This window comes from Ovis canadensis, chromosome 19 (genome assembly GCF_042477335.2).
Source record: "Ovis canadensis isolate MfBH-ARS-UI-01 breed Bighorn chromosome 19, ARS-UI_OviCan_v2, whole genome shotgun sequence".
NCBI classification, from domain to species: domain Eukaryota; kingdom Metazoa; phylum Chordata; class Mammalia; order Artiodactyla; family Bovidae; genus Ovis; species Ovis canadensis.
Window position 1 is genome coordinate 67,236,824 of NC_091263.1, and position 24,139 is coordinate 67,260,962.

General features: G+C 57.7%; 1 protein-coding gene across 1 annotated transcript in view; it reads left to right on the forward strand.

The window, feature by feature from the left end:
* MYL3 (myosin light chain 3) overlaps positions 1–15,507 on the forward strand; it is a 23,799-nt gene extending 8,292 nt beyond the window's left edge. The window contains exons 2-8 of the mRNA XM_069561897.1: positions 9,812–9,957; positions 12,370–12,397; positions 12,541–12,690; positions 13,477–13,650; positions 14,825–14,902; positions 15,012–15,054; positions 15,260–15,507. Coding sequence (XP_069417998.1) covers positions 9,817–9,957; positions 12,370–12,397; positions 12,541–12,690; positions 13,477–13,650; positions 14,825–14,902; positions 15,012–15,040 — 600 coding nt within the window. The 5' untranslated portion in view covers positions 9,812–9,816 and the 3' untranslated portion in view covers positions 15,041–15,054; positions 15,260–15,507. The remainder of the gene's footprint in view (positions 1–9,811; positions 9,958–12,369; positions 12,398–12,540; positions 12,691–13,476; positions 13,651–14,824; positions 14,903–15,011; positions 15,055–15,259) is intronic.
* The last annotated feature ends 8,632 nt before the right edge of the window (positions 15,508–24,139 follow it).

The window sequence follows — 24,139 nt, forward strand, 5'->3', positions numbered from 1 at the left end:
CCTGCATCTGCTTCTGTGAGGCCTCAGATTCTTGATTCTTGCCCCCTCTTGAGATACTACAAGCCCTGAGAGCAGGGACTGGGTAATCTCTGTGGGTCATCTCCCTGGGTCATCTCCAAGCCCTGTCTCATCCTGTATCTCTGGGGGAGAGGAGAATTACTTGCTGGAGCTTTGGACTGCCTCTTGCCCCTCTTATCGCTCAGTTGCTATGGAGACGGCCTTCCTCTTCTGAGCCTCAGTTTCCCCATGAGGAGGGAGGGAATCCCAGGATCTCAGAAGGAGCCTCCTCCAGCCTTTGGACACATCTCTTGTCCTGTGGTGTTAGAAAGTTCTTTTCCAGGGAGTCTCATGAGATTAAACCTGATGGATTGTGGGGGGAACAGTGTTAGTTGCTTAGTCATGTCCGAATCTTTGTGACCCTGTGGACTGTAGCCTGCTAGGATCCTCTATCCATGGAGTTCTCCAGGCAAGAATACTGGAGTGGGCTGCCATTCCTTTCTCCAGGGGATCTTCCCAACCCAGGGATCAAACCCGGATCTCCGGCATTGCAGGCAGCTTCTTTACAATCCGAGCCATCAGGGAAGCTAGGGAACAGCCAGAGGGGCTGGAGTCCAACTCCTAGATAGGAGACTGAAGCTTGGGTGGCCTGGGTCTGCAGGGAGCGTCCACTCCAGTGCTCCAGGCTAGACCAGCCCAGCTGAACCTGTGGCCTCTGTCCTCAGTACCTCAGTAGGAAGATGGGTTTGGGGAGACCCCAAGGCCAGCAGGGGGCTGTGGAAGGGGAAAGGGCTCCTGGCTGGAGCAATTGATGGTTCCTCTTGGTTCCTGACCCCAAACTGCATCTACATTGATTATGGGGATTTTGAGCACGCTAGGTGGGAAGTGGGCTGGGGAGGGGCCTGCTATGCCTACCAGAGACCAAGATTTCAGAGGAGTGGGGCTTACAGGCAGGCAAAAGTCCCAAGGGGCACAGGAGTCCCCCAGACCCTCCTCCGTTATCTGCAGCCTTGGATGAGCCCTGTATTCATGCAGAATTCCAGCCGATTGTTCCCTTGTTGACTTGGCGCTAAGCTCTAAACTCCCTCAAAGAAGCTCCAGCCTTCTCCAAGGCACTGTGACCTGGGCAAGGGGCAAAGGTTGGTGCGAGTGGGGGAAGGAGACCCATGTCAAAAAATGCCCCCAAACTGACTGCCGGAGGGGTCTGTGTGTCTGCTGAGCCGACCCAAGACCCCATTCCATTGTACAGGGTGGGGAACACTGAGGTCTCCAGAGGGGAAGTGTCTTCAGTAGTCAGTGAGGGGCCAGGATTGGAACAGGGGTCCCCTGCTGGCTCTGATAACCAATCCCAGGACCAGAGCCTAGATCAGCTTTGGATGGGATGTAATGCTTTGATGTTCCCAGCACTCCATCCATTACCCCCAAAACAGCTTCTCCAGCCAGCCAGGCTGCAGACTTCTCAGTCTCTGACCATTAACCCTGGCTCCAGAATATAAGAGGCTTTCTGGAGCCAAGGGTCTCAAATCTAGATTTTGCAGAGAGCTGGGGGTTGGGTGTCCTCTCTGTGTCTCTCCTCCAGGCCCCCATGCTTGGAGGTCCCTGGACTGGTTTGAGGGGGTCACTGCGAATTCCTGGGCATTTGTGAGTCTGAATCTGCCGTGGTCTCCCTGCAGCTCTGCAGCCCAGTGCAATGGCCCTTGACTGTTCCCCGTCATCCCCTTTGCCCTCCCACTGTCTGCTCTGGGGTCCAACATCTGGGAAAGGAATGGATCGGGAGCCTTCCGGAGAGTCCTTTCCCACGAGAGCCGAGCTCTGACCCTGGTCCTTATCTGGCCCGGGCGTTCCAAGAACAACACAGATGCTAAGGCTCGCAGGCCCCGAACCTGGGGATGCTGACCTCCCCAGGCCCAGCTGCTCTGCTCTGGCCTCTGTTTCCCTCTGTGAACGGGGTGGGGATAGGGATGGCTCTCCAGGGGGTTTGGAGGGGAGGCCATGGAAAGGTTCTGGGATTGTGGACACACACGCTCAAGCTCACATGCATGTGCACTCACACTGCCCCCCAGACCCCATCATCAGGCAGGCCTGCTATGGGGCCCTCATCGCTCTCACCCTCTGCCTTTCTCCTACTTCCCAGAGCTTCTAATTCCCACCCAGAGCTCTTTCTACACCACAAGTTTGAAGGTGTGAGGTGTCAGGGGTGTGTGTATGCAAAGGCACGTGAATGAGTGTACACTCGCGTGCAAAGGGCATGTGTGGGCAAAGGGTATGTGCACCTGGGTATGAGGGTGTGTGCAAAGGCATCTACAGAGTGTGAGGGTTTGTGTTTAAAGGTGTGTGTTCAGGAGTGTGCCGGCTCATGGTCCGAGCACCTGCGGGCAGGCTTCCTGAGCGACCGTGAGCCTGTGAGTACGTATACGTGCATCAGTGCACGCACGCACTTTGTTCTGATGCCGGTCGGCCCCAGAGTTGATAGAAAGGGATCAGGTGGCTTGGGGGGAGCGTCCAGGGACCAGTGGGTGTCTTCAGACAGACACAGACACACAGTGAGGGTGGGTTAGCCTGACCAGGGGACCCTGTGAATGTGTGTGTGTGGGTCTGTGTGGTGTGTGATGCACATGTGTGTGTTGTACTTCAGACATAAATACAGCGGGTAGGCGGGCCGCAGAGATATAAATACCCACACCAGCAGGTACGGGAATTGACCCTGACTATTCCTGGCCGGGGGCTTGGGCCATTTTTAATGCAGCTCCACACCCTGAGCCACAGAGGGTGTTTGTGTGGCCACTGGAGGCAAGGACACAGCTGGTGCTAGGTAGGGTAGGGTGGGGACAGCCGGGGTCTGGTGGGGCCACCACCGCTAGGTGCGGCCTGCAAGGGGACGGGGAGCGGCCCTCCCGGCCACCACTGCCTCGGCTTCTCTCACCCCGACCTCACCTCCTCCTCTCCGCCTTGCTTTCGCCCGCCGCCCACCATCCCTGTTCCCTGCCCTACGGTCCTGTCACTGCCTCCTTGTGGCGCCCATCCCGCCCTCTCTTCCTGCATCCCATGTTGATGAGCCCTTCTTGCCCACTCGGTGCTGCCTTAGGGGGAGTGGAAGGGGAGACTGAGTCTGCCTCATCCTGGGCGCAGGGCTGAGGCTGGGGCCGGAGGGCTCTGTGCACTCGCGCTGTCTGCAGGCTCTGGGCAGCTCCATCCTGCCCTGCGCGCTCCCTTTGTCTCTGGCCGACCTCAAGGACCCTCCCGCCCCTGTCTCCACCTCGGGGTTGTTGGGCCCGTCCCCACCTCTCTGTCAGCCTCTGTGGCTGGTCTCTGCCGCAGTCAGGGTCCCCGTCTCCAGTTTCTCCATGACGGCCCAGGGGAGCTGGTTCCTCCCCGCAGCCAGCGTGAACTGTTTGCCTGAGACAGTCGGTCCATCCAGTCAAACAACCACCCAATTCAGACTTCTCGTCTGACTGACAGGGTTTTTTTTTTCCCCCTGCTAAATTTACTTGCATTTTTGACTGAATTGCCCATTCAACAGAGGTTGTGTCCACATGCCCCTACCCCGCCCCATGCCAACAGATGAACGGGCTCCCAGATGGACACGCACACAGATCCAGGCGCGCCCAGGCATGCTTCTTACACACGTGGGGTCACAGCCTCATGTAATACACGTGAGCACACGAGACAACATACGCCCGCAAGATCTCACCCCGTGTGTGTTCCCATCTCCGTGCACACAGGGATGCGTTTTGTCACACACGGACTGCACCCATCTACCCACTCACACACGCGTTCATACCTCATCCCCTGGGGTCGCCGACTATACCCTCTTGGACCCGTTCTGGGGCAGTCTTGGGGAGATGGAAACCTGGGCAGAGCCTCCTCCCAGTAGCACCCTGGGGCACTTGGGCCCTCTCCCCTGAGGCCAGCTCACCCTCCTTCCTCTGCCCTCAGCCTCTAGGTGGTCATCTCGGGCCGCTGCAGAGCCCCTGCAAGCCTCAGTAGCAGCTCCCAGACCCTGATCCTAAAAGGGGACTCTTTTTTTTTCTTCCAAGGACAATAAATATTTGCTCTTTGGGAAGCTGCTGGTGGGAGGGTACAGGGTTTGGCCCAGCGGCGGGGAATGTCCAGGGCAGTTCAGGGAGGCCACAGGCCATGCTGGGGGAGGGGCCGAGCCCCTCTAGAAGCTCCACCAGCAGGGAGAACGGGGGAACCAGAGCTAGGCTGCACCTCACTCCCTTCCTTGGGACCCCAGGATCAAGGCTCTGTTTTCTCCATCCCTTTGCATAGCATGTTGGCACCCTCTTCTCCTATCCCTCCCACCTCAGACTCCTCTCCCCCAAACCTTACCCCGTGAAAGCTCTTTTCCTTCCCATCTCATTCATCTTGTCACCCCTGCCCCCCCGCCGACCCCTTTCTCACGCACTCAGATTTCCAATCTACCTCCTTAGACCAGCCGTTGAGGGCAAGGCTGATGTCCCCTCAGGCTGGGCTCCTGACAGCAGAGTACGCCCCCCCCAAAGTGGGTCCCTGTAGCCAAGGCTGAGCCCTCCTGCAAGGAGAGGGGGACAACAGTGTCCCCCACCCTGTCCCCCCTGAGGCGCTGGTCCCTGGAGGCTGCCTCCCGCCCAGCCCTCCCTCATCCTCAATTGGGCTCCCAAATATAGCGGCCGTGGCCACAGCCGGCCAGGACACCACAGCCCCAAGCGTCAGTCCTGGGCCGGGATCAGAGGGGCAGGAGCTGATTATAGGTCCCTGGGCCAAACCCAGGGCTTGCCTGCCAGCCCGCTGGGCCTTGCCACCCCCACCCCCAGAACCACAAGTTTGGAGCATCTGGTCCCCGTCAGCACAGTGGGCAGAGGGAGGGGCCTGAGGGGTGTGTTTGGCCTGCAGAGGACAGAGTTGTCTGTGTGTGGTGTGGGGGTGGTGGGGATGGGCTCATCACTGCTCAGGGCCAGTGACTGTCCTCCAACTCGGGATCACTGGGCCCCACCCACGGCCATTGTACAGATGGGGAAACTGAGGCCCAGAGGAACCAGGCCCAGCCAGGGTGGGTTGCAAGAGCAGCAGAAGTCTCCGGCCTCCCCCTTGGCCGCTGCTTCCCATCTTTCAAGGCCTGGGGCTGTGCCTCCGGGAAGCAGGCCACATCCTGTTGGTGGCAGAGCAACCCTGCTGGGAAGTCCTCCCTGGAGTCAGACTTTCACCCAAGGCTCCAGGAGCGTGGGATGGCGCACAAATTCCTCTCCTTCTCTGGGTCCTCGTGGCTGCCTCGTGCCGCCTGTAGCCAGAGAGGCTGGGCAGCTCCTCCCGCCCCTCCTGGGGCCTCGGTCCCCTCATCTAAGCAGTTGGTCAGGGACTAGGGGCTCTGCGCAGGGTTCATGTTTATGCGCGCCCAGCACGTTGCGATGAGCGCACATCTGTGTGGGTATACGCGTGTGCCCTGGTGGGTGACTGCCGCCCACGGGCCTGCCCCCACCCAAATGGGGTCCCCGAGACCTGCTGCACAGCAACATTTGACCTACTTCTAAGGCTCTGGGTCTGGCCCAGGCCGCGTTCTTGACTCCTCCGGGAAGTTTGGGCCCACGTCCCAGCCCAGGGGCCGTGGGCCAGGAGAGGCGGTCCTGGGCGGGCCAGGGCGGCCTGCGGAGCCTGCGGCCTGGGGGACAGGGCACGTGGGGAGCCCGACCCCCCTTCCCTGCCTCTGGTTCCTGGGCCCCAGGGACAGCCAGGCCTTACCCATCCCTCCCTCTCTGCACTCTCCACTGCTCCCTGCATGTGGCCACCATATTCTGAGCTCACTAATTGGCTGTGACAGGATGAGGGACATTCCTTAAGCCCCTCTGAACATTGGCGGGAAGGTCTGCCAAGCTCTCCCCCTCTGTTGTTTGCCAGGAGCCCATCCCTCCCCAGCCCCGCCCTTGTCTGCACCGGGCAGCAGGCAGTGTCCATCTGGAAAACCAGTGGCCGCTTCCGTGGGTCTGGGTTCTGGGGTCTAGGTTTGGGTTTACGGGGTCTGGAGTCTGGGTTTCGAGTAATTGGATCCTGGGTATTGAGCCCTGGATCTGGACTCTGTTTTCAGAATCTTGAATCCTTGGTCTGGGGTCTGGTGTCTGGGTGGCAGGTCTGGATTGGACACCCCGGGTTTTGGGGTCTGGGTCTTCAGAGTAAGGTCTGGTCGTGGGTTTGGGGTTTCAGGATCTAAGTTTGGTCAGATCCTGAGGCTTGAGTCTGGGATCTGGGCTTGGCATTCCAGGCTCCAGATTTGGAGTCTTGGGTCTGAGTTGGGATCCTGGGTTCCAGGGTCTGGGTTCAGGATCCAAAGACCAGTTCCTGTCCCTTCTACGCCCCCTGCTGGCTGGTCATTATGGTCAGGTCACTGCCTGTACCTTCTGACCGTCCCCACAGCTTCAGGCTCTTGAGAGGAGTCTCAGAATGGATGGGAGTGTCGTGAAGAGCAGGCCTAAGCTGAGGGGGTGGCAGGTGGGCTGAGGGGCAGCTGCTGGCTGCACTGCTGTCTGGGGCGCCCCTGGCAGACACCAGAACTGCTGCTCCATCAGCAAATCTCCCCTGGCCCTACTCCAGGGATGGGGTGTGGCCAAGGGTTCCAGTCTTCCTGTGAGAGGTCGGTAAATTGAGATGTTTGGGACATCAGCTCATCCAACATTTATGGAGTGCCTACTGGGTACTGCTGGCTCTGTTTGAGACCCTGTGGATATGCAGCCCTGGAAGACCAAAAATTCTTCCTATGCCAACTGACATTCAAGGAAAAGGGCGCACATAAGAAGCAAGGGAGCAGCCTCATGTCACGGTGCAAGCATGGGGGCTCAGGGTGAGACACAAGGCGGGTGGAGCTGGTCCAGAGCAGTCTGAGGAGGCTGCTAAGTGGAGGTGATATCTCACTGAGACCTGGAGGTGACAAGGAGCAAGCCATGGCCAGGGTCCTAAACAAGGACACCAGGAGGAGGAAATAGCAAAGGCATGGGGTCTGGAAAGAACTAAGAAGGAAGCCAGTGTGGCCAGGGGTCTCCTGCCTCTCTCCATGGGCCCCTCAGAAGTCGGGACCCACGTGTTCCTCAGCTGCGGGGCGGGGGCGGGGGGAAGTAAGGTGGCTGCCCCCAGAGAGGGCTCTGGAATGTGCCATCTGCATTGGCTGGGCCACAGCTCAAACACTGGAGCTGGGGGAGTCAAAGGAGAAGGATCCAGACTCCCTCTCCTCCCGCAGGCTCTGCCAGGATCTTGTCTGCTGGGCTGTCATTCCTAAAGGGCATGGAGCCCAGGCTGGGGCTTGGGAGAGAGGCGTGAGCACCAAGCCTTGTGTGGCTTGTCTTTACTCTCCATGCCTGTCTCTCCCTGTCATAAAGCCCCCGCCCCTGTTCACCTACCTGCCCGCCCCGCTTTCCTCCTGTCCTCCACAGTCCATCTTGCTGGAAGTCAAGGGGGCTGATTCCTGCAGAGTCCCTGCTGGGGGCTGGGCATTAGTAATGGGTTGAGAGTGGCCCTGTGGGGAGAGTCTGGGCATCACTGCCCCCAGGAATCAGAGCTCCGACAGTCAAAGGCCCAGGTCTGGACTTCCATCTGAGTCCTGGGGAAGGGGTGGAGGATGGCTCTGTACATAATCTCCCCACTGCAGATCCGTATCTGTTCTGGGCTTGAGGGAAGGGGACCAAGGGCCCCCTTGCCTGACCCCCTCACCAGGCAGAGGAAGGCGATGCTGTGTGGCTCCAGTAGGCCTGCTGAGTCTGCGCACCCCGTCACAGACCTGGGACCCAAGCCTCAAGGAGGCCATGTCACTCATCTCCTCCCATGCTCGCTGGTGTGAGTGGTTTCTGGGGGATGGCAGTTGTATACGGATGGATCAATGCGCTTGGGGGTCTGGGCACCCCTGTGTATGTCCGCCATGTTCCCCCTACGATGAATGAAAGGGGGTTGGGTAGTGTCTTGTTAGCTGTGCCTGTGCGTGGCTGGACTCTCCGTAAGACGTCCAGAGTCAGTTGTCCTGAGGTCAGCAGAGAGCTCTCTCTCTCTGTGTCCCCCTCTGTCTGTCTTCTCCTCTTGTGGTATTTCTGACTGGTCTCTGAGGACCCTCCCCCACCCCTTTCTTTCTCAATACTCTTGCCAAACATCTGGAAGAAAAGTGAAAGACTTGCCTCTCCCCCAGCGCCGGATGTTGTCAGATTTCCAGATGTGGGTGTTCTGTCCTCCAGATGAGGGGAGGACCGTCCTGTGTTCCAGCAAGGAGGGGACCCGGCCCCACCCCTGGACCACTGTTCCCCCCCCTCACCAGGAGCCCAAATGACAGGATGAGAGGGGACCTGGGCTCCGCAGGAAGACCTGGGGCACCCAGGTGGAGTGAAGCCTCCCCTCCAGCTCTACCCCCAGCGCCTCGCTACACTCGGGAAATCCCCAGGGGCCTGTGGAGGGGGGGCAATGCCTCTGAAGTTTCTATCAAAGGCTCCAGGCATTTAAAAATAACAGGGAACACCTCCTTCCCCCGCCTCCCCCTGCCCCAGCACAGACTCCTGGCAAGGAACGGAGCCCAATGTGTTTGCAAGATGTCCCAGTGCTCTAAGTTCTGTGCCTGGAAGGGCTTCCTGCCACCTCTGCCCTCCCATCTCCCCCAAGGGTCACCCAGCTAGGCTGCCCAATGTCACTGCCATCCGCCGAAGGCTAGCACTTCAGGGTAGCACTAGGGGGTAGGACAAGGTGGGGTGCCCTGGGCTGAACACCCCCGGGGCACCCCTCCCAGCCCCCTGGGGTCCTTCAGAGATACAGACCCTCTCAGGGCCCCAGCTAAAAGGTTGGCAGAGGGCAGCCTGGGGCGGTGGGACCGGGAGGGTGCAGTGAGGCCACGCCTTGAATGTGCCAACCAGAGGAGGCGAAAAGGCGGAGGGTATATGGTGTGTGAACGAGGGTCTGGTGGGGAGCAGACCCTGATGTGTGTGGGAAAAGGGGTCGTAGGAGAGGGGCCGTAGGAAGCGAGGGAGAAACCAAGACGCTGACCTCGGGGCCAGGCAGGTGCTGGGGCAGGAGGCGGTGGATGCTGCTGGGCTGCTGAACCGGGCTGGGTGACGGCCCTCGAGGGAGCAGACCCTCTTTTACGGCCATTTAGGGTATTCCCAGAGCTGGGGGCCGCAGCTGCCAGCGAGCCAGACGCTCACACAGACACAATGAACACCCAACCCAAACACACAGAGGCAACACTATGGACCGGAATGGGCCCCACGGAGACACGGATCCTCCTACCAGAGATACGCAGAGACCCTCCCCACTGCATGCAAACACCCAGACAAACAGACAACGCATGTGGACAGACACGGCCCTCCCTCTCCGCCTTCATGTAGACACAGGGAATTCGAGGTGCAGATGGGAAGTGTAACCCAAGGGGTGCCCTTAGGTAATCCCCGTCCTTCGGCATCCAGCACAACACCCAACATGCCCTGGGTCCATCCTGCCGCACCTGTTCAGTTTATTGGCCTCCCAAGGGACAGCAGGCCCTTATGTGTGTGTGTGTGTGTGTGCTTTTCGGGGTATGCATGCGGGCTGAGCAGTGGCCTCTGTCTACCCTTCCCCCTTCTCTCCTCAACAGGTGACTGGGAGGCCTGGAGAGCCCTCCCTCTCCCCCACCCATTCCTGAGCTTGAACAATGCCCTCCCCAGGCCCCAAAATAGCCCCTGAGTCTAACCAATGTCCTTTTATGGTCCTGTCCCCATTGTGCCCTGCAGGGGTGGGGCTGGGGTCATGAGGTATCCAGGCGGGATAAAGGCCAGTTGCAGGAGGCTCACCTACCCTGCTTTCGGCTTCCTTCTCTCCACCCCTGTCTCTGTGCTCACAGCCTCCATGGCTCCCAAAAAGCCAGATCCCAAGAAGGATGAGGCCAAGGCAGGCGCCAAAGCAGCTGCAGCTCCGGCTCCCGCACCTGCACCCGCACCTGCACCCGAGCCCTCCAAGGAAGCTGAGTTTGATCCCTCCAAGATCAAGGTGAGTGCGGAGGCCGTGTTTTAGGTAGGAAGGGAAGGGTAGGTAAGTGAATCCCAGAGTGGACCTACCCAGTGGAAGAGTGGGCTCCAGAAAGTGAGTACTGAGCTCTAGCTGGAAGCTTCAGCATCAGGAGGGCTGCAGCAGGAGAGACGGTGGTCAGACAGCAGGCAGGACTGCCCCAATGTTGCTGAAGGGGCAGTCTTTTTGGTGGTTGGAAACTGACTTTCCCCTGTCCTTCTCCTTGGACCTCACATCCTTGGGGAATCCTGGGCCCGCCAGTGTCCCCCACCCCCTCAGCCAGGCAGGGGCTTTTTTTGTCACACTGTGGGGTTTTAAGTCCATGCCAAGTTCCCTGGGGGGAGACAGGGTGGGAAGCAAAGAGAAGCAAGCCTCCTGCTCAGGCTGGGTCACGGTCACCCCCGCCAAGGTCCCTGAGCCCCAGAGCTGGTGGGGCCTCAGCTTTGAGGTGGCGACGCTGAGCCAGTCTGGGTAGGTCATGGAGAAAGTTGGTCGTGGAGCTGTGACCAGTGGCCCCAAGAGCCCTTCCCCAGCTTGGCTCAGAAGTCTTTCTCAGAGTCTAAACTTGGAGAATGCACCGTGACTGCCACCTGTGGCATCCACATAGTGGCACGCACCCGGCATCCCGCCTGCGTCTGTTCTTGGCTGGCTACTGGCCACCACTGCCCTGGCTGCTGGCAAAGGTGCCCTGTGGAGCTGTCCCAGCCCTTCAAGGTCCCCAGCAAGACTGCAGCTGGTCCTCACAGATCCATCTCCACTTCCCAGATGGCGCCAGTGGTAAAGAACCTGCCTGCCAACGCAGGAGACACAAGAGACTCAGGTTCGATCCCTGGGTCAGGAAGATCCCCTGGAGGAGGGCATGGTGACCCACTTCAGTATTTTTGTCTGGAGAATCCCATGGACAGAGGAGCTTGGTGGGCTACAGTCCATGAGGTTGCACAGAGTTGAACACGACTGAAGCGACTTAGCACAGCACACAGGTTCAGATCCCAAATCTGCTCCATTGCCGTCGCTGCTCTAAGGCTTGATTTCCTCAGCTGTGAAATGGGACAATGAGCCCTCCTCACAGGCTGTCGGAAACCACTCGCAGCAAGTGACCCCTGGAGTCGGCCCGCACCCCGACCACCCTCAGACCCCAAGCGTGTATCCCACAGGCAGAGGGTTGGACAACCCCAGGGCCCATGGTGGCTTTGTGTGGTTTCCCTGGATCTGAGGTTGCAGATTCGCCCTTGAGCAGAGGAACTCATGAGGTCTCTCCTGGGAACCCTGCAAAAAGCCAGGCCAGGACCCCAGGGCACCTAATCTCGGCGGGCTTCCTGGTGGAGGGAGCTTTCAGGTGGCCAGAAACAACTTGGTCGGGTCTTCCCAACACAAGGTTGAACTGGAGGGCTGGGAGGGGCAACGCGGCAGGGTGGCTGGGGCAGGATTCTGCTCTGTGCTAGGGTGCGCTGGGGCGGGGACTCCACAGGAGCCACAGTGGGCGAGGTGCCAGTCAAGTCCCCCTCCCCCAAGCTCCTTTCCCTGGTGCGCCCTTGACCTTGGGCTGAGTGACTGCAGTGATAAAAATAGACCTGGTATCGAGTGAGGAGGGGGAAACAGGGGGAAACCGGGTCCCAGGAGGCCTCCTGACCTCAGGTACCCCTGCCATGGTCTTGCAAACGCTCAACAGCCCCCTGCTGTGCCACGCTGGGGGCTGCCCTGGGCTTGCAAATGGGGGTGTGTGAGACTTAGGTGTAGGCGAGGCCAGGTGGGTGACAGTGCTCAGCCTTGAGGGCTGGGGGGGGGGGGGCAGACACACGCACAGGTGCACACACAGGTGTGTGAATGCGCATGTTCATCACACACACCCCTCCTGTAGGTGAGCTCTTATGTTGCAGGGCTCTCTGGCCTGTGCCTTCAGCCCAGCCCCTCCTGCCGCCTGCCACCCCCTCCCAGGGAGATGAGGCACCCCCATCTCACATAGACAGACTTGCCCACTGGGCCCCAGGCCCAGCAGAGCTGGCAAAGCCAGTGTGGTTAGATCCTGTGGCCTCAGGCATGTCTGTCTAGGACTAGGGGGTCTCAGGTAAGGCCCACCCTGGGATGGAGATTCAGGGCACAAGGCTTCCCTCCGCATCACTTCCCCGGATGAGGCCTAACTGGTGTCAGATCTGGGTATGCACAAACTCAAGGCCGTCAGGTAGGACAGGTGAGGAGGGGTAAGGAGGTGGGGGGTGGGAGTCAAGGTGGACCTCAAGGGGTCTTGGGCGGTGGAAGCTGGGATCCTGAAATGTAGACAGGTTGGGGCAACCAAGGGGTTGAGGCCCTGGCTGGCCATGGAGTGGAGTGACCAGGAGGAGGCCTGGCCCCATCCTCTGAACCCGGCACTCAGAATTTGGGGGGGTCTCCTTTCAGATCGAGTTTACTCCGGAGCAGATTGAAGGTGAGTATGTGTTGGGGGGTCTTGAGCCCTGGGGCTGCAGGGCTGGGTCCTGGGTCCCCAGGCTGAGAGTCCCGCCAGCAGTGTGGGACGAGTCGGGTGGGCTGCCTCTGGAAGTGTCCACAGCTCACGCCCCATCCCGGCAGAGTTCAAGGAAGCCTTCATGCTGTTTGACCGCACGCCCAAGTGCGAGATGAAGATCACGTACGGGCAGTGTGGGGACGTGCTGCGGGCTCTGGGCCAGAATCCGACACAGGCCGAGGTGCTCCGCGTCCTGGGGAAGCCAAAGCAGGAAGGTGGGTGTGCTCAGCCTGAGATGTCCCCATTAACGCCAGTCCCCGGGGGAGACTGCCATCGCTGGCGGGGGGTGGGCAACATGGGAATCTCCCCACTGTGTATTCCTCTGACACCCTCCCGTTGTCTGGAGGAGGACCTGGAGCCCAGCCTCGGGGGCTGCTTACAAGCAGCGATGGTCCCTGTATCATCTGGCCTCATGCCCATTAGCCAGGCTTCCTGGTCATCGGGGACTGACAACAGCGCAAACCAGCTCCAGTGGAGGTGTGAGACCTGGCCTGGGTCTCCCACCTGCTCGCCCTGTCCCTCCTGGCCCCCTGGGCATCCCTCTGGGGAGGGGGCAGGGCCAGCTGCCCTCACCGCCTTGGCCAGAGATGGTTGCCCACTTTGCCCCAAGGAAGACTGAGACCCAAGGCCCCGCCGCAGGTACAGAAGCCCCAGACAAGGTCTCTGACTTGCCCAGCTGCTCTTGTCCCACCCCAGGTGGCGGGGAGAGTGGAGTCTGTAAGAAAAATAACGAAGTGCTAGGAAGAACTGCTCCCCCAAAGGAGAACAGAGGGGCTAGACAGCCCATGGTGGTGCTGCTGTTCTTATGAACAGCAGAGCACCACGGCAGTCATGCGTTTCTCAGCTGACTGTAAAGTGCCTGGTGGACCGCTTGGTAAATGGCAAACTGGTGTGGAGTGCACTGGGGAGCTGGGTGAGGGGAATAGGTCCTCATTGTCAAACATGGCGAGGAGGCTGCCCGCCCACCCCTCAGAGCCAGGTGCTCGGCCATCTCTCCGCAGACCTCAACTCCAAGATGATGGACTTTGACACTTTCCTGCCCATGCTCCAGCACATCTCCAAGAACAAGGACACCGGCACCTATGAGGACTTCGTGGAGGGGCTGCGGGTCTTTGACAAAGAGGGCAATGGCACAGTCATGGGCGCTGAGCTCCGCCACGTGCTGGCCACGCTGGGTGAGGGCGGCCTCCTCGCCACTCCCAGCCCACCTTCTGGGGACATCTGGGAGAAAGCACGCTGTCCCCCGCCTGCTTCTCCCTCATGAAATGGAGGGTGATGCCATCAAGGTGCCTCCACAGCAGGAGATCTAGAAAATCTATGCAGGGAATTTAGAAATTTAGGTGGGGGATAAAGAAAGCCAGTGGGTGCAGCTCACAGAGCTGAAAGGACTCTGGGGATGGGGCGAGACGGGATGGTGCACCCAAGGAGGGTCAGTCAATCCAGTCCTGGTGTTTGTTGCCTCAAGGTCAAATTCTGGAGCTGAGAAGGTACTGTGCCTGCCTCTTGGGCATCCTGACTCCCACCATCAGGGGGGCCTGGCTGGCAGGAATGTCCTCTTCGCAAAGAGAATTTTTCCTACAGCAAATATTCATTGAGCTCAGATCGTGTCTGCTCAAAGCGACCCTTTCTGCATCAGATATTTATTGAGTGCAAATGGCAACCCACTCTAGTGTTCTTGCCTGGAGAATCCCAGGGGTGGGGGAGGCTGGTGGGCTGCCGTCTATGGGGTCGCACAGAGTCGGACACGACTGAAGTGGCTTAGCAGCAGCAGCAGCAGCACTGTGTGATCAGCCCTGTGCTGGTCGCTGAGGTTATTTACGTGTGTGTGAGTGTGTGTGGCTGGGGGAGGTAGGAGTTGTGAGGATACTGCGGTGGGCGTTCCACTGGGGGGACCAGCACGGCACACAAAAGCACAGAGTCAGGAAAGGGAAGGGCCAGCCTTATCTGCGGAGCAGTGGTGGTGTCTCTAGGGCTCCTCCCGATCATCCCCAAGGTCCCCAGGTCTATCCTGCACATCCTCCCTGGTCTCCTCTTGATGGAGGGAGACCCACCAGCCTATTGAGGACAGGGGACAGTCTGTGCTGGGGACCTGAACACCAAGATGGTGCTGTTATGGACGGAGTCTAGGCTCAGAGCGGGCACCAGGCTTGCACCCCAGGCCTTGTTCTTTTTGACTTGTCACTGATTCTCCTGGTTTCAGAACTGACAGGTGACAGCTCAGGCTTCGGGGTGTACCAATCTGAGGCATGGGGAATACTGGAGAGGCACACCCACCTGTCCAGAGGCAGTCAGGGGTCCCCCCACCCTTCGCACCTCGACAGTGCTGACTCAGCTTCCCACTCCTGCTAGGTGAGAGGCTGACAGAAGATGAGGTGGAGAAGCTGATGGCGGGGCAAGAAGACTCCAATGGCTGCATCAACTATGAAGGTAAACTCAGCAGGCAGGGAGTCTGCTGCGGGGAGGTACTGGGGTCCTAGGGTCCCACCCTTGGCTACCCAGGGCCAGACCCTGCAGCTCAGTCTTTCCTTCTTTCCAGCATTTGTCAAGCACATCATGGCCGGCTGAACCTCTCACCCCAGGTGAGGCTGCCCTACTCCCTTCCGAACCTGGGACCACCTTTGCCACCTCTGCTGATGTCAGTCCTGTGGTCCCTCTCCCGCCTCTTTCATCCAGCGTCCCTGCTGCCCCTCCCCAGCCCCAGCAACTCTGGGGGTCAGTCTTCAGCTGACATCCCGCTGCCTGGCTGCCCCCTCTGCAGTAACCTGTGACCACCTTTGTTCTCAGGGAGCCCTGGGAGAGACGGCGCTGGGCCAGTTCGTCTTCTATTCGTGATGTGGACACCAGAGGCTTGGAGTTGTGAAGGGCCGGAGGGGAGCACATGGAAACGCCTACACAGGCTCTCTCTGCACAACCCCGCAGACCTCCCTGCAGGCCGTCATCACTGCCATCAGGCTAGGTTGGCCAGTGACTGCATCGCTGTCTCCGCCCCTTGGGCCTCATGAATAAATGGCTTCTTTACTTTCTCCTCCTAATGTCCTTGCTTCCTTCTTCCTCTCTTTCTCTCCTTCCTTTCTTCTCTTTTTCTCTGGCTATGCTGGGACTTCATTGCAGCACATGGGCTTAGTTGCCCCACGGCATGTGGGGTCTTAGTTCCCTGACCAGGGATTGAACCCACGTCCCCTGCATTGGAAGGCAGACTCTTAAATCACTGAACCACCAGGGAAGTCCCCGCCCTCCCCCTCCCGCCTTCTTTCTTCTCTGTAGCCCTTTGGTTGACTTTTGTAAAATATCTACGCGCTGCCACACAGGGTGAGCTCTGGACAAAATGGGAGGGGGAATCATTTTGAAATCTCGCCTCCCAGCTTATCCCATAGAAACTGTGCCATCTGGTGTGCCAAACCCTCAGCGCCTGCCCGCCAGGACGCCAGGCTGAGCTGGATGACTGCTTCCCCTCCCCACCCCCAACTTCTGGAGATAGCAGTCATGCTCTGGCCTCTAACACAAGGATGCCCCAACAGCCTGAGAGTCCTGTGCGGGCTATCTAACCCCGTGACCAGCCATCAGGGAACTGGGGGGCGCTGGCCCAGAGCCACCCATGTCACAGGTGGGGAAACCAAGGCCCAGAGCGGAGAACGGCTCTGCCTGAGTTACAGTGGGAATGGGCGGTGGGGGAGGAGCCAGTATTGTCCCCAGGCTGTCAGGGCTGAGGAGGCCTTAGACCCCCACCTGACACGGATGGGAAGTTGAGGTTCTCTGCTTGTGGTGTGATTCTCGGCCAGAGGGGCAGCACCCTAGGGCCACCAGTGGTTCCTCAGCCCTGAGCTTCTCAGCAGAAGACAAGTGTGGAATGACAACCGGGGGTGCATACGCTGCCCCCACCAGTGCCAGCCTGACTGCCGCTCCCTGTCCTGGGGTGAGGCCCTCTCCCACTTTCAGAGCCCAGTGGGATGGGTGAGGGGAGGCTTCCTGGAGGAGGTGATCTACTCTGATTTGATGGGGAAGAAGAGCAGTGCTCTGCAGGGAGGGCTGGGGACCCTAGAGATAAGAGGTGTGGGGGACATCAAGGGCCCAGAGTGGGGAGGGTGGGTCACCAGGGCAGGAAACAGCCTGCAGGCCAGGAGGACTCGGGAGGTCAGGGCAGCCCCCCCAGGGTGCAGCTGGACATGAGCGCACCTGCCTGTGAGGTGAGAGTGCAGGCATGTGAGAGCGGGTGAGAAGGCTTGCATGGATCAAGCTGCCTGGGGGAATTGGTATGCTATGGGGAGAATGGCAGGATTCTGCATGTGAGGGTGTGTGTATGCAGGCGTGTGTGGAGAGTGTTGGCAGTATGTGTGAGAGTCTGTGAGGGCCTGTGAGTGTGTGTGTAGGAGTCTGTTTCACCTTCCCTTCATCCTTTCAGCATTTATTGAGCACCTACTGTATGCCTTTAGGCCCTGGGAATACTGCGGTTGGAGGAAACAGTCAAACCCTCCACCTTGTTGGCACTCATACAAACCTGACAAATCACCAAGCCATAAAGTGTATCAGCCAGTGACCAAGGCTGGGCAGGGGCCCAATGCAGGGGAGGGGCTGTGCAGTGTGTGTGTGTTTAGGGTGTGCATGTGAGTGTCTGTGTTGGGAAGGAGGTTGGCCTGTTAAATAATCAGATCAGGGATTATCTGAGAAGGCAGTGGTTGGGCAAAGACTGAGAAGAGAAGAGCAAATATCCTGAATATATAAAGGATTCCTACAATTCAATAACAACAACAAAATGAACAAGCCAATTCAAACATGGGCAAGGGGCTTGAACAGACATTTCTTTAAATGAGATTGGATGCATTTAGGGTGGTATAGCTATAGACCTGAACAGACATTTCTTTGAAGAAGATATACAAATGGACGATAAGCATGTGAAAAGATGCTCAACATCACTGATTCAGTTCAGTTCAGTTCAGTCGCTCAGTCATGTCTGACTCTGTGACCCCATGAATTGCAGCATGCCAGGCCTCCCTGTCCATCACCAACTCCCGGAGTTCACTCAAACCCATGTCCATCGAGTCGGTGATGCCATCCAGCCTTCTCATCCTCTGTCGTTCCCTTTTCCTCCTGCCCCCAATCCCTCAGCATCAGTCTTTTCCAATGAGTCAACTCTTCACATGAGGTGGCCAAAGTAGTGGAGTTTCAGCTTTAGCATCATTCCTTCCAATGAACACCCAGGGCTGATCTCCTTTAGAATGGACTGGTTGGATCTCCTTGCAGTCCAAGGGACTCTCAAGAGTCTTCTCCAACACCGCAGTTCAAACGCATCAATTCTTCGGCGCTCAGTTTTCTTCACAGTCCAATACTCACATCCACACGTGACTACTGGAAAAACCATAGCCTCGACTAGACGGACCTTTGTTGGCAAAGTAATGTCTCTGCTTTTTAATATGCTATTAGGTTGGTCATAACTTTAGGATATGCAAATCATAGCTTTAGGATATGCAAATCAAAACCACGATGAGATACTGCCTCACACCCATTAGGATGCTTATTATCCAGAAAACAGAAAGTAACAAGTGTTGGCAAGAAGGGAGAGACATTGGAATCCTTGGGCACTCTGGGTGGGAATATAAAATGGTGCAGCTGCTGTGGAAAAAGTATGCAGTCTTCAAAAAATTAAAAACATAATTACCATATGACCCAGAAATTCCACTTCTGGGTATATAGCCAAAAGAATTGAAAGCAGGGACTTGAAGAGGTATTTGTAAACTCATATTCACAGCAGCACTATTCACAATAGCTGAAAGGTGGAAACAACCCAAGCGGCCATCAACAGATGAATGCATAAACAAAGTGTGGTTGGTCAATACATACAGTGGAATATTATTCTCACTTAAAAATGAAGGAAATTCTGACACACGCCACAATGCGGATGAACTTTGCGGATATTATGCTAAGTAAAAGAAGCCAGACACAGAAGGACAACTACAGCACGATCCCACTCCAAGGAGGTTTCTAGAATTCATGGAGACAGAGGATAGAATGGTGCTTGCCAGGGGTTGCAGGGAGGGAGGGATGGGGAAGGGTGGTGGAAGATAAGAAAAACAAGACCCATGGCTGTTTCATATCAATGCATGGCAAAACCCACTACAATATTGTAAAGTAATTAGCCTCCAACTAAAATAAATAAATTTTTAAAAATAATAATAAAATTTAAAAAAAGAAAAGAAAAACAAGAGAGGCGAGATGGTGTTGTCTTAGGCTGGGCTTTCCTAGCAGCAGGGGTGAGACAAGGACTTGAATGCAAGTAGTGTTCCTGGGAGGTAGCCTCAGGGAGCAGGAGAAAGCATCTGGGCAGGGAAGGAATTCCCCTGGGCATATGAGAGCAGATCATCCTGGGGGTTCAGCCCTGGTGGGGACCTCCAGGAGATGGTGGTGTTGTCCCACTGAGGGGATGAGGGAACCAGACCACTTATTCACCAGCTCCCACCTTTGCTGCTTGGGGTGGTGCCCCAGAGGTAGGCTGGCACATCCATGTGAGGCACTATTTCAGCGTCTGCTCCAGGGACCCATGAGGGCATCAGAGGGAAGAGACATTCCAGTGGAGACAGGAGCAGAGAGTGCGGTGGGGCGGCGACAGGATGCGAAGGAGGGTCCTTGGGCCATGGGAAGGGCTTTGGTGTGCGCTCTGGGGAGATGTTCTATCAGCTGCTGTGTGGAGAACAGACTGGCAGACAGGAGCTGAAGCAGAGACCCCAGGTAGGAGGGTCCAGGGGAGATAAGAGGCACGCTTGGTCCAGTGGATATGGAGCAAAGCGATCAGATTCCAGGTTATTTTTGAAAACACTCTCAGCCACACCTTGGGCAGATTTTGAGGCTTTCTTCTTCCTTTCCTTATCTAAACACAGTCCAGTCCAGCCCCGGATCTGGTGTGGGGTGGGGAGCATGGTCTGCCCTTCCATCGCGCACAGTGCGGCTGGCTGGTGGGGCAGGAAACAGAGGCTCTAGTAGGGGTGTCCATATGCGTGTGTGACTCTGCTGGACTCTGGCTAGCCTCCCTGGCCAATGGATGGTTGAGGACCTCCACAGACAACAGCAGGGTCTCCCTTTGGCCCCAGTCAGGGAAGAGAGCCCCCTGATTGGCTGATATCCTTCTGGGCAGGCCCCAGCTCCTGTCTGTCCTAGCCACCTTGCTCTCGGACATCAAGTCCAGGAACAGCTAAGATTCCCTTCAAAGGTCTCCAGGGGCCGCCTGGGTGAGTGGTCCAGCTTCTTCTTTCCAGGGATGCCCGCCCTGGGCTGAGTCCCATCAGCAGGGATCATACCTGCTGTCACCATCCCCAGGCAGGAAGCCATCCTGCCTCCAAGTTTCCAGGGGTGCGGGATCTCAGGGGATGTGTGCTCTGCTCTCCCAAGAAAGCCCACCTCTCCTCTGGTTTCTAGGATGGTCCTGCAGGGCCCCAAGTCTTCTCCCAAACACACCCTCCATCCTGTAGGCTCCCCTAATTCCTGGGAGTTACTACCCTACTTGGCTGGGCCTGGAGGTGGAAGGGAATACCCCACACATTCTACAGGACGCTTTGCAGCTCCCACCCTCCTGTCTTCCAGGGTGGACCGAGAGTGGACAGGCTGCAGGGGCTGGCAGAGGCCGAGTTGGGGATATGGTGTCTGCTGAGCCCTGCTTGGGACTGTTTGGTGCCCTCTTGTTGGGGCTCTACTCCACTAGGAATGTCTCCGTCCCACTCATGCCCGTGGTGCCACTCTGGGGGCATTCTGCCTGTTGTATGTGGCTGTGCTGACCCCGTGTGGGTTTGGGTCACTGACTGTGGGTCTGAGTGTCACAGTGGAGGAGGCCTGGAGGGTGGAACTCAGCTGTGGGGGTGAGGCTTCTCGATCAGCAGCCTCCCACCTGCCATGGCCGGGCGACATGCGTGTGCGTTTCTGTGTGTCCCTGTGTCCATGTGTGTGTGCGTCCACAAGTGTGCCTGCCTACTTGTGTCTGTGACTGTGTCTGTGAGTGTGGCGCATACCTGTGAATGCAGGTGCCCATGCGTCTGCACATATGCACGTGTGTGTTTACCTCTGTGTATGTGTGTGCGTCTGTTTGTGTGCATGTCTGAGTGTGTACGTGCTGGGGGGCTCTGCTGAGTCAGTGCTTGTGTTGGGCAGGCAGCACTCCCTGCCAGGCTGTGGCCTCCCCACAGTTGCATAAACACTGGTCCCAGCTCCCTCTTCAAGCAGGGTGGTCCAGCCGGTGTCCCTGAGGCCGGTGGGAAGGGATGGGTGGGTGGCAAAGGGCTTGCCTTTGGGTAGCCTGGTCTCCTCCATATCTCAGGTGCCAGGTCATGTGCCCCGTTTGGCTGGAATGTGGTCTAGGGTCTCCCTATGCCTTTCTTCCCCCATCTGGTCCGAGGCCTTATCTCTGAGGTCTCTCTGAGGTGACAGGAGTATTCATCACTCCAGTCCTGGTCCAGGCAGGGTCAGTGGGGCAATCAGGGGGCTGGGGAGCCAGGGGCAGAATTCAGCCTCAGGACCCCAGAGGTAAGCGGCCCTCTCTGCTCTGAGGTCTCAGCTCAGCTCTCTGGGGCGCTTGGCAGCCTGCCATGACTTGCATATTCTTGCCAGACACCATCTGTAAGGATGTGGGGGCCACCACCGGGATGTGGGGCAGATAGCACTGAATGCGGGGCCAAGAAGATCAGAAATTCAGGCTGGGGCGGAATGAAGTCAGGCAGGGTCTTGAGGAAATCAGGTATCGGAGGAGGCTCTTATCAGGTCACAAGGAGGAAGGAAGTTAAACTGTGGGCATGAGACATTGGACTCTGGGGATCAAAGCACTGCAGCAGAGAGGCTGACAGAAAGCTGATAGAGATCTTAAGAGAAATTGGGTCATGGGGGGTGGGTAGGGTAAAAGGATCTAAGTGAAGGCGTGCTCAGAGTCAGATGTGGGGTGTGGAGAGGAGGTGGTGGAGAAGGGCGGGCAGCAAACGGAAATTGGGCAGCCCTCACCCTGTGCAAGGGGGGGTTGGGGGTGCCAGGTTGGGAGTGCTCTGCTATTGTTTCTGAGGTTTTGGGTGGTGAGGAGGGCTTAGGGGAGGCGGCAAGGATGAGCCTGCTTCGGTACCGGGTCAGCCACACCCCAGGGAGCCCAGGCACCTCAGGGAACAGCAGGCAAACCCCAGACCTTGAACCCCAGTGACCCAGCACAGAAGAGCCTCCCTGGGGTTCTCTCAAGCCCCTTCCAGCCAGCCCCAGGCCCGCCCTTGCCCAAGTTTAGGGGTTATTTGTTGCCTCCCTCCCAAAGCCACACAATCCTGGTTTGCCCAAACCCTGACAGAGCACAGCTGGAATGTGGAGTGTATGTGAGTGTGTACACGAGGCTCCCCAGGGTCGCCCGCCCAACAGGCCCCTCCACTCTCAGTGGCCAGGGCCCAGGTTCCCCATGATGGGGAAGGGCCCACTGCCCGCTGCTCCTCCCCAGCCGGGCTATGGACACCTGAGACGTCACCATTTTCTTCCAACCTCCAGTCTCTTCTTGGGTCTGTGGATCTGGATACCTGGCGTCTCCTGAGGCCTTGGCGAGCATGAGAGCCTTTCTGGAGGGTTGGGAATGGGGAAAGGCAGTGGAAGGCTCTGCAGCTCCTGAGGTGGGGTAGACAGTGCTTCCTGGGAAGTCTCACATCTTGGCCAACTTCTTAATTTTTATACTTTGGTCCAGCTGAACATGAGCACCCCTTTTCCCTACCAGCCCTCTGCCCCGGGTCTGGAGGCCTGTCTTCTCTCCTCTTAGTACGTCGTCCATCACTCCCCTCCTCATCTCTTTCCTTCTCTCCATAGTAGGCTTGCTTGGAAGCCACTTAAAGTTGCTCTAGAATGCCATCCTCAGCTCCCAGGCTAACTGGGAGGGGTACTGAGCACCCTGTCCCAAGGGGTGTGCAAGCAGAGGGGAACTGATTCCAATCAGAAAAGCTGCAGAAGGGATTCTTGCTCTGCTGGAGATTGGAAGCACTTGGGTGTTTCCAAGTCCCAGGGTGCAACACACGACGTATGCAAGACTGCTTTCACTGGAGAAAAATAAGGCCCATGTTGCATGTTATCCATGAAACTCAATTTATGCATCTTCAGGGCCTGGGTGTTTTTTGTCAAAGATTACATTCTGCCTTTTTTTTTTTTTTTTGCCTTAAGAATATTATTTCGTTTATAAACAATGGGGATGGTAGCTGGTGGCAGTTGTTTTCCGTGTCTTAACTTGGCAGAATAAGACCTTACAAGTCCATTTCTGAGTTTTGAGGAAATCTCAGTTTGTTGCAGTGAAAAAAATCTCCCCAGATACCCAGAGAGAGGCCCTTGAATGGGACAGGTCCTTTTCAGGTTCAAGGCTCGTTTGAATCGGGTGCTGACTGTGCTGAACTGTGACTAATGGAGACCTGGCCAGTTGGGATGGAGTGGGGAGTGGAGGCTTGGCAGGGGCACTGCATGAGCCCTTGGGACAAGCAGGCACTGGTGAGGTTGGGGCTGGGGAGGGTGGAGCACACAAGTAAAGATGCCTCAGCTCCCTGCATTGGAATATCTGGGATCCTGAGATTTCAGGTATTCCCAAACTGCTGGATGCCCGTAACTATGCGTGCTTCTGGTGGGAAGTCAGTGTGGTAGTGACCTCGCCTCCCTTGCTGCAGCTCAGGGCTGGGATGGTGGCAGCTGGGGCAGAAAGGCAAACACTGAAGGCCTTCTAGCTGACGCAGAGCAGCAGTGCTCAGGGCTGAGGGGTGAGAAGGGAAGTTGGGCACATCCGGGAGCCTCAGGGGGTTCCTCTGCAAGGCCTGGGCCGGGAGCCCTCGAGAGGGTACACACCCAGCCCCCACGGCTCTAGGTGGAGACAGCTTGGGCTGCTAGTAGCCAGCTTCTCCCTCTCTCAGGAGCTCAGGTTCTGTGCATTCCCTTGCCAAAAGGGTGCCTTGGTCTGGAGGGTAGAGCTAGAGGTGAGGGACACCGCCAGGCTTGCTGTGGCTCCAGGGTCACATGGCAGAGTGACTCCGACCGTCCTGGGCACCTGAGGATCCAGCCGTCAAGTCCTGGACTCAGGGTGGACAGGCCTCGCTCTACGGTCAGCAGGGGCAAAATGGTGAGAGCAGCAAGAGGGACCTTGAAATTCAGTCCCCAGCACCCCTGTGTTGCCTGCCCTGCCTGGGCTCCTGCCTGGGTCTCCCGTGTGGTCAGAGTCCCCTCCTAGGAGGAGGCCCTGACCCCTGCAGCTGCCTTCCTCCCCTGACTCTCGCAGGGCCCATTTAACCCATCACTGCACAGTGATAACGCATCCACTGTGCTCCCTGCGCTTCACTAGTTCACCCTGTAGTGAGCTAAGACAGTTTCCTGCTGCTGCTGCTGCTGCTGCTAAGTCGCTTCAGTCATGTCCGACTCTGTGCGACCCCATAGACGGCAGCCCACCAGGCTCCCCCGTCCCTGGGATTCTCCAGGCAAGAACAGTGGAGTGGGTTGCCATTTCCTTCTCCAACACATGAAAGTGAAAAGTGAAAGTGAAGTCACTCAGTCGTGTCTGACTGCTAGTGACCCCATGGACTGCAGCCTACCAGGCTCCTCCATCCATGGGATTTGCTAGGCAAGAGTACTGGAGTGGGGTGCCATTGCCTTCTCTGAGACAATTCCCTGGCTGGGTCCAACTCAGGCTCTGGCCCAGCTGCTGTG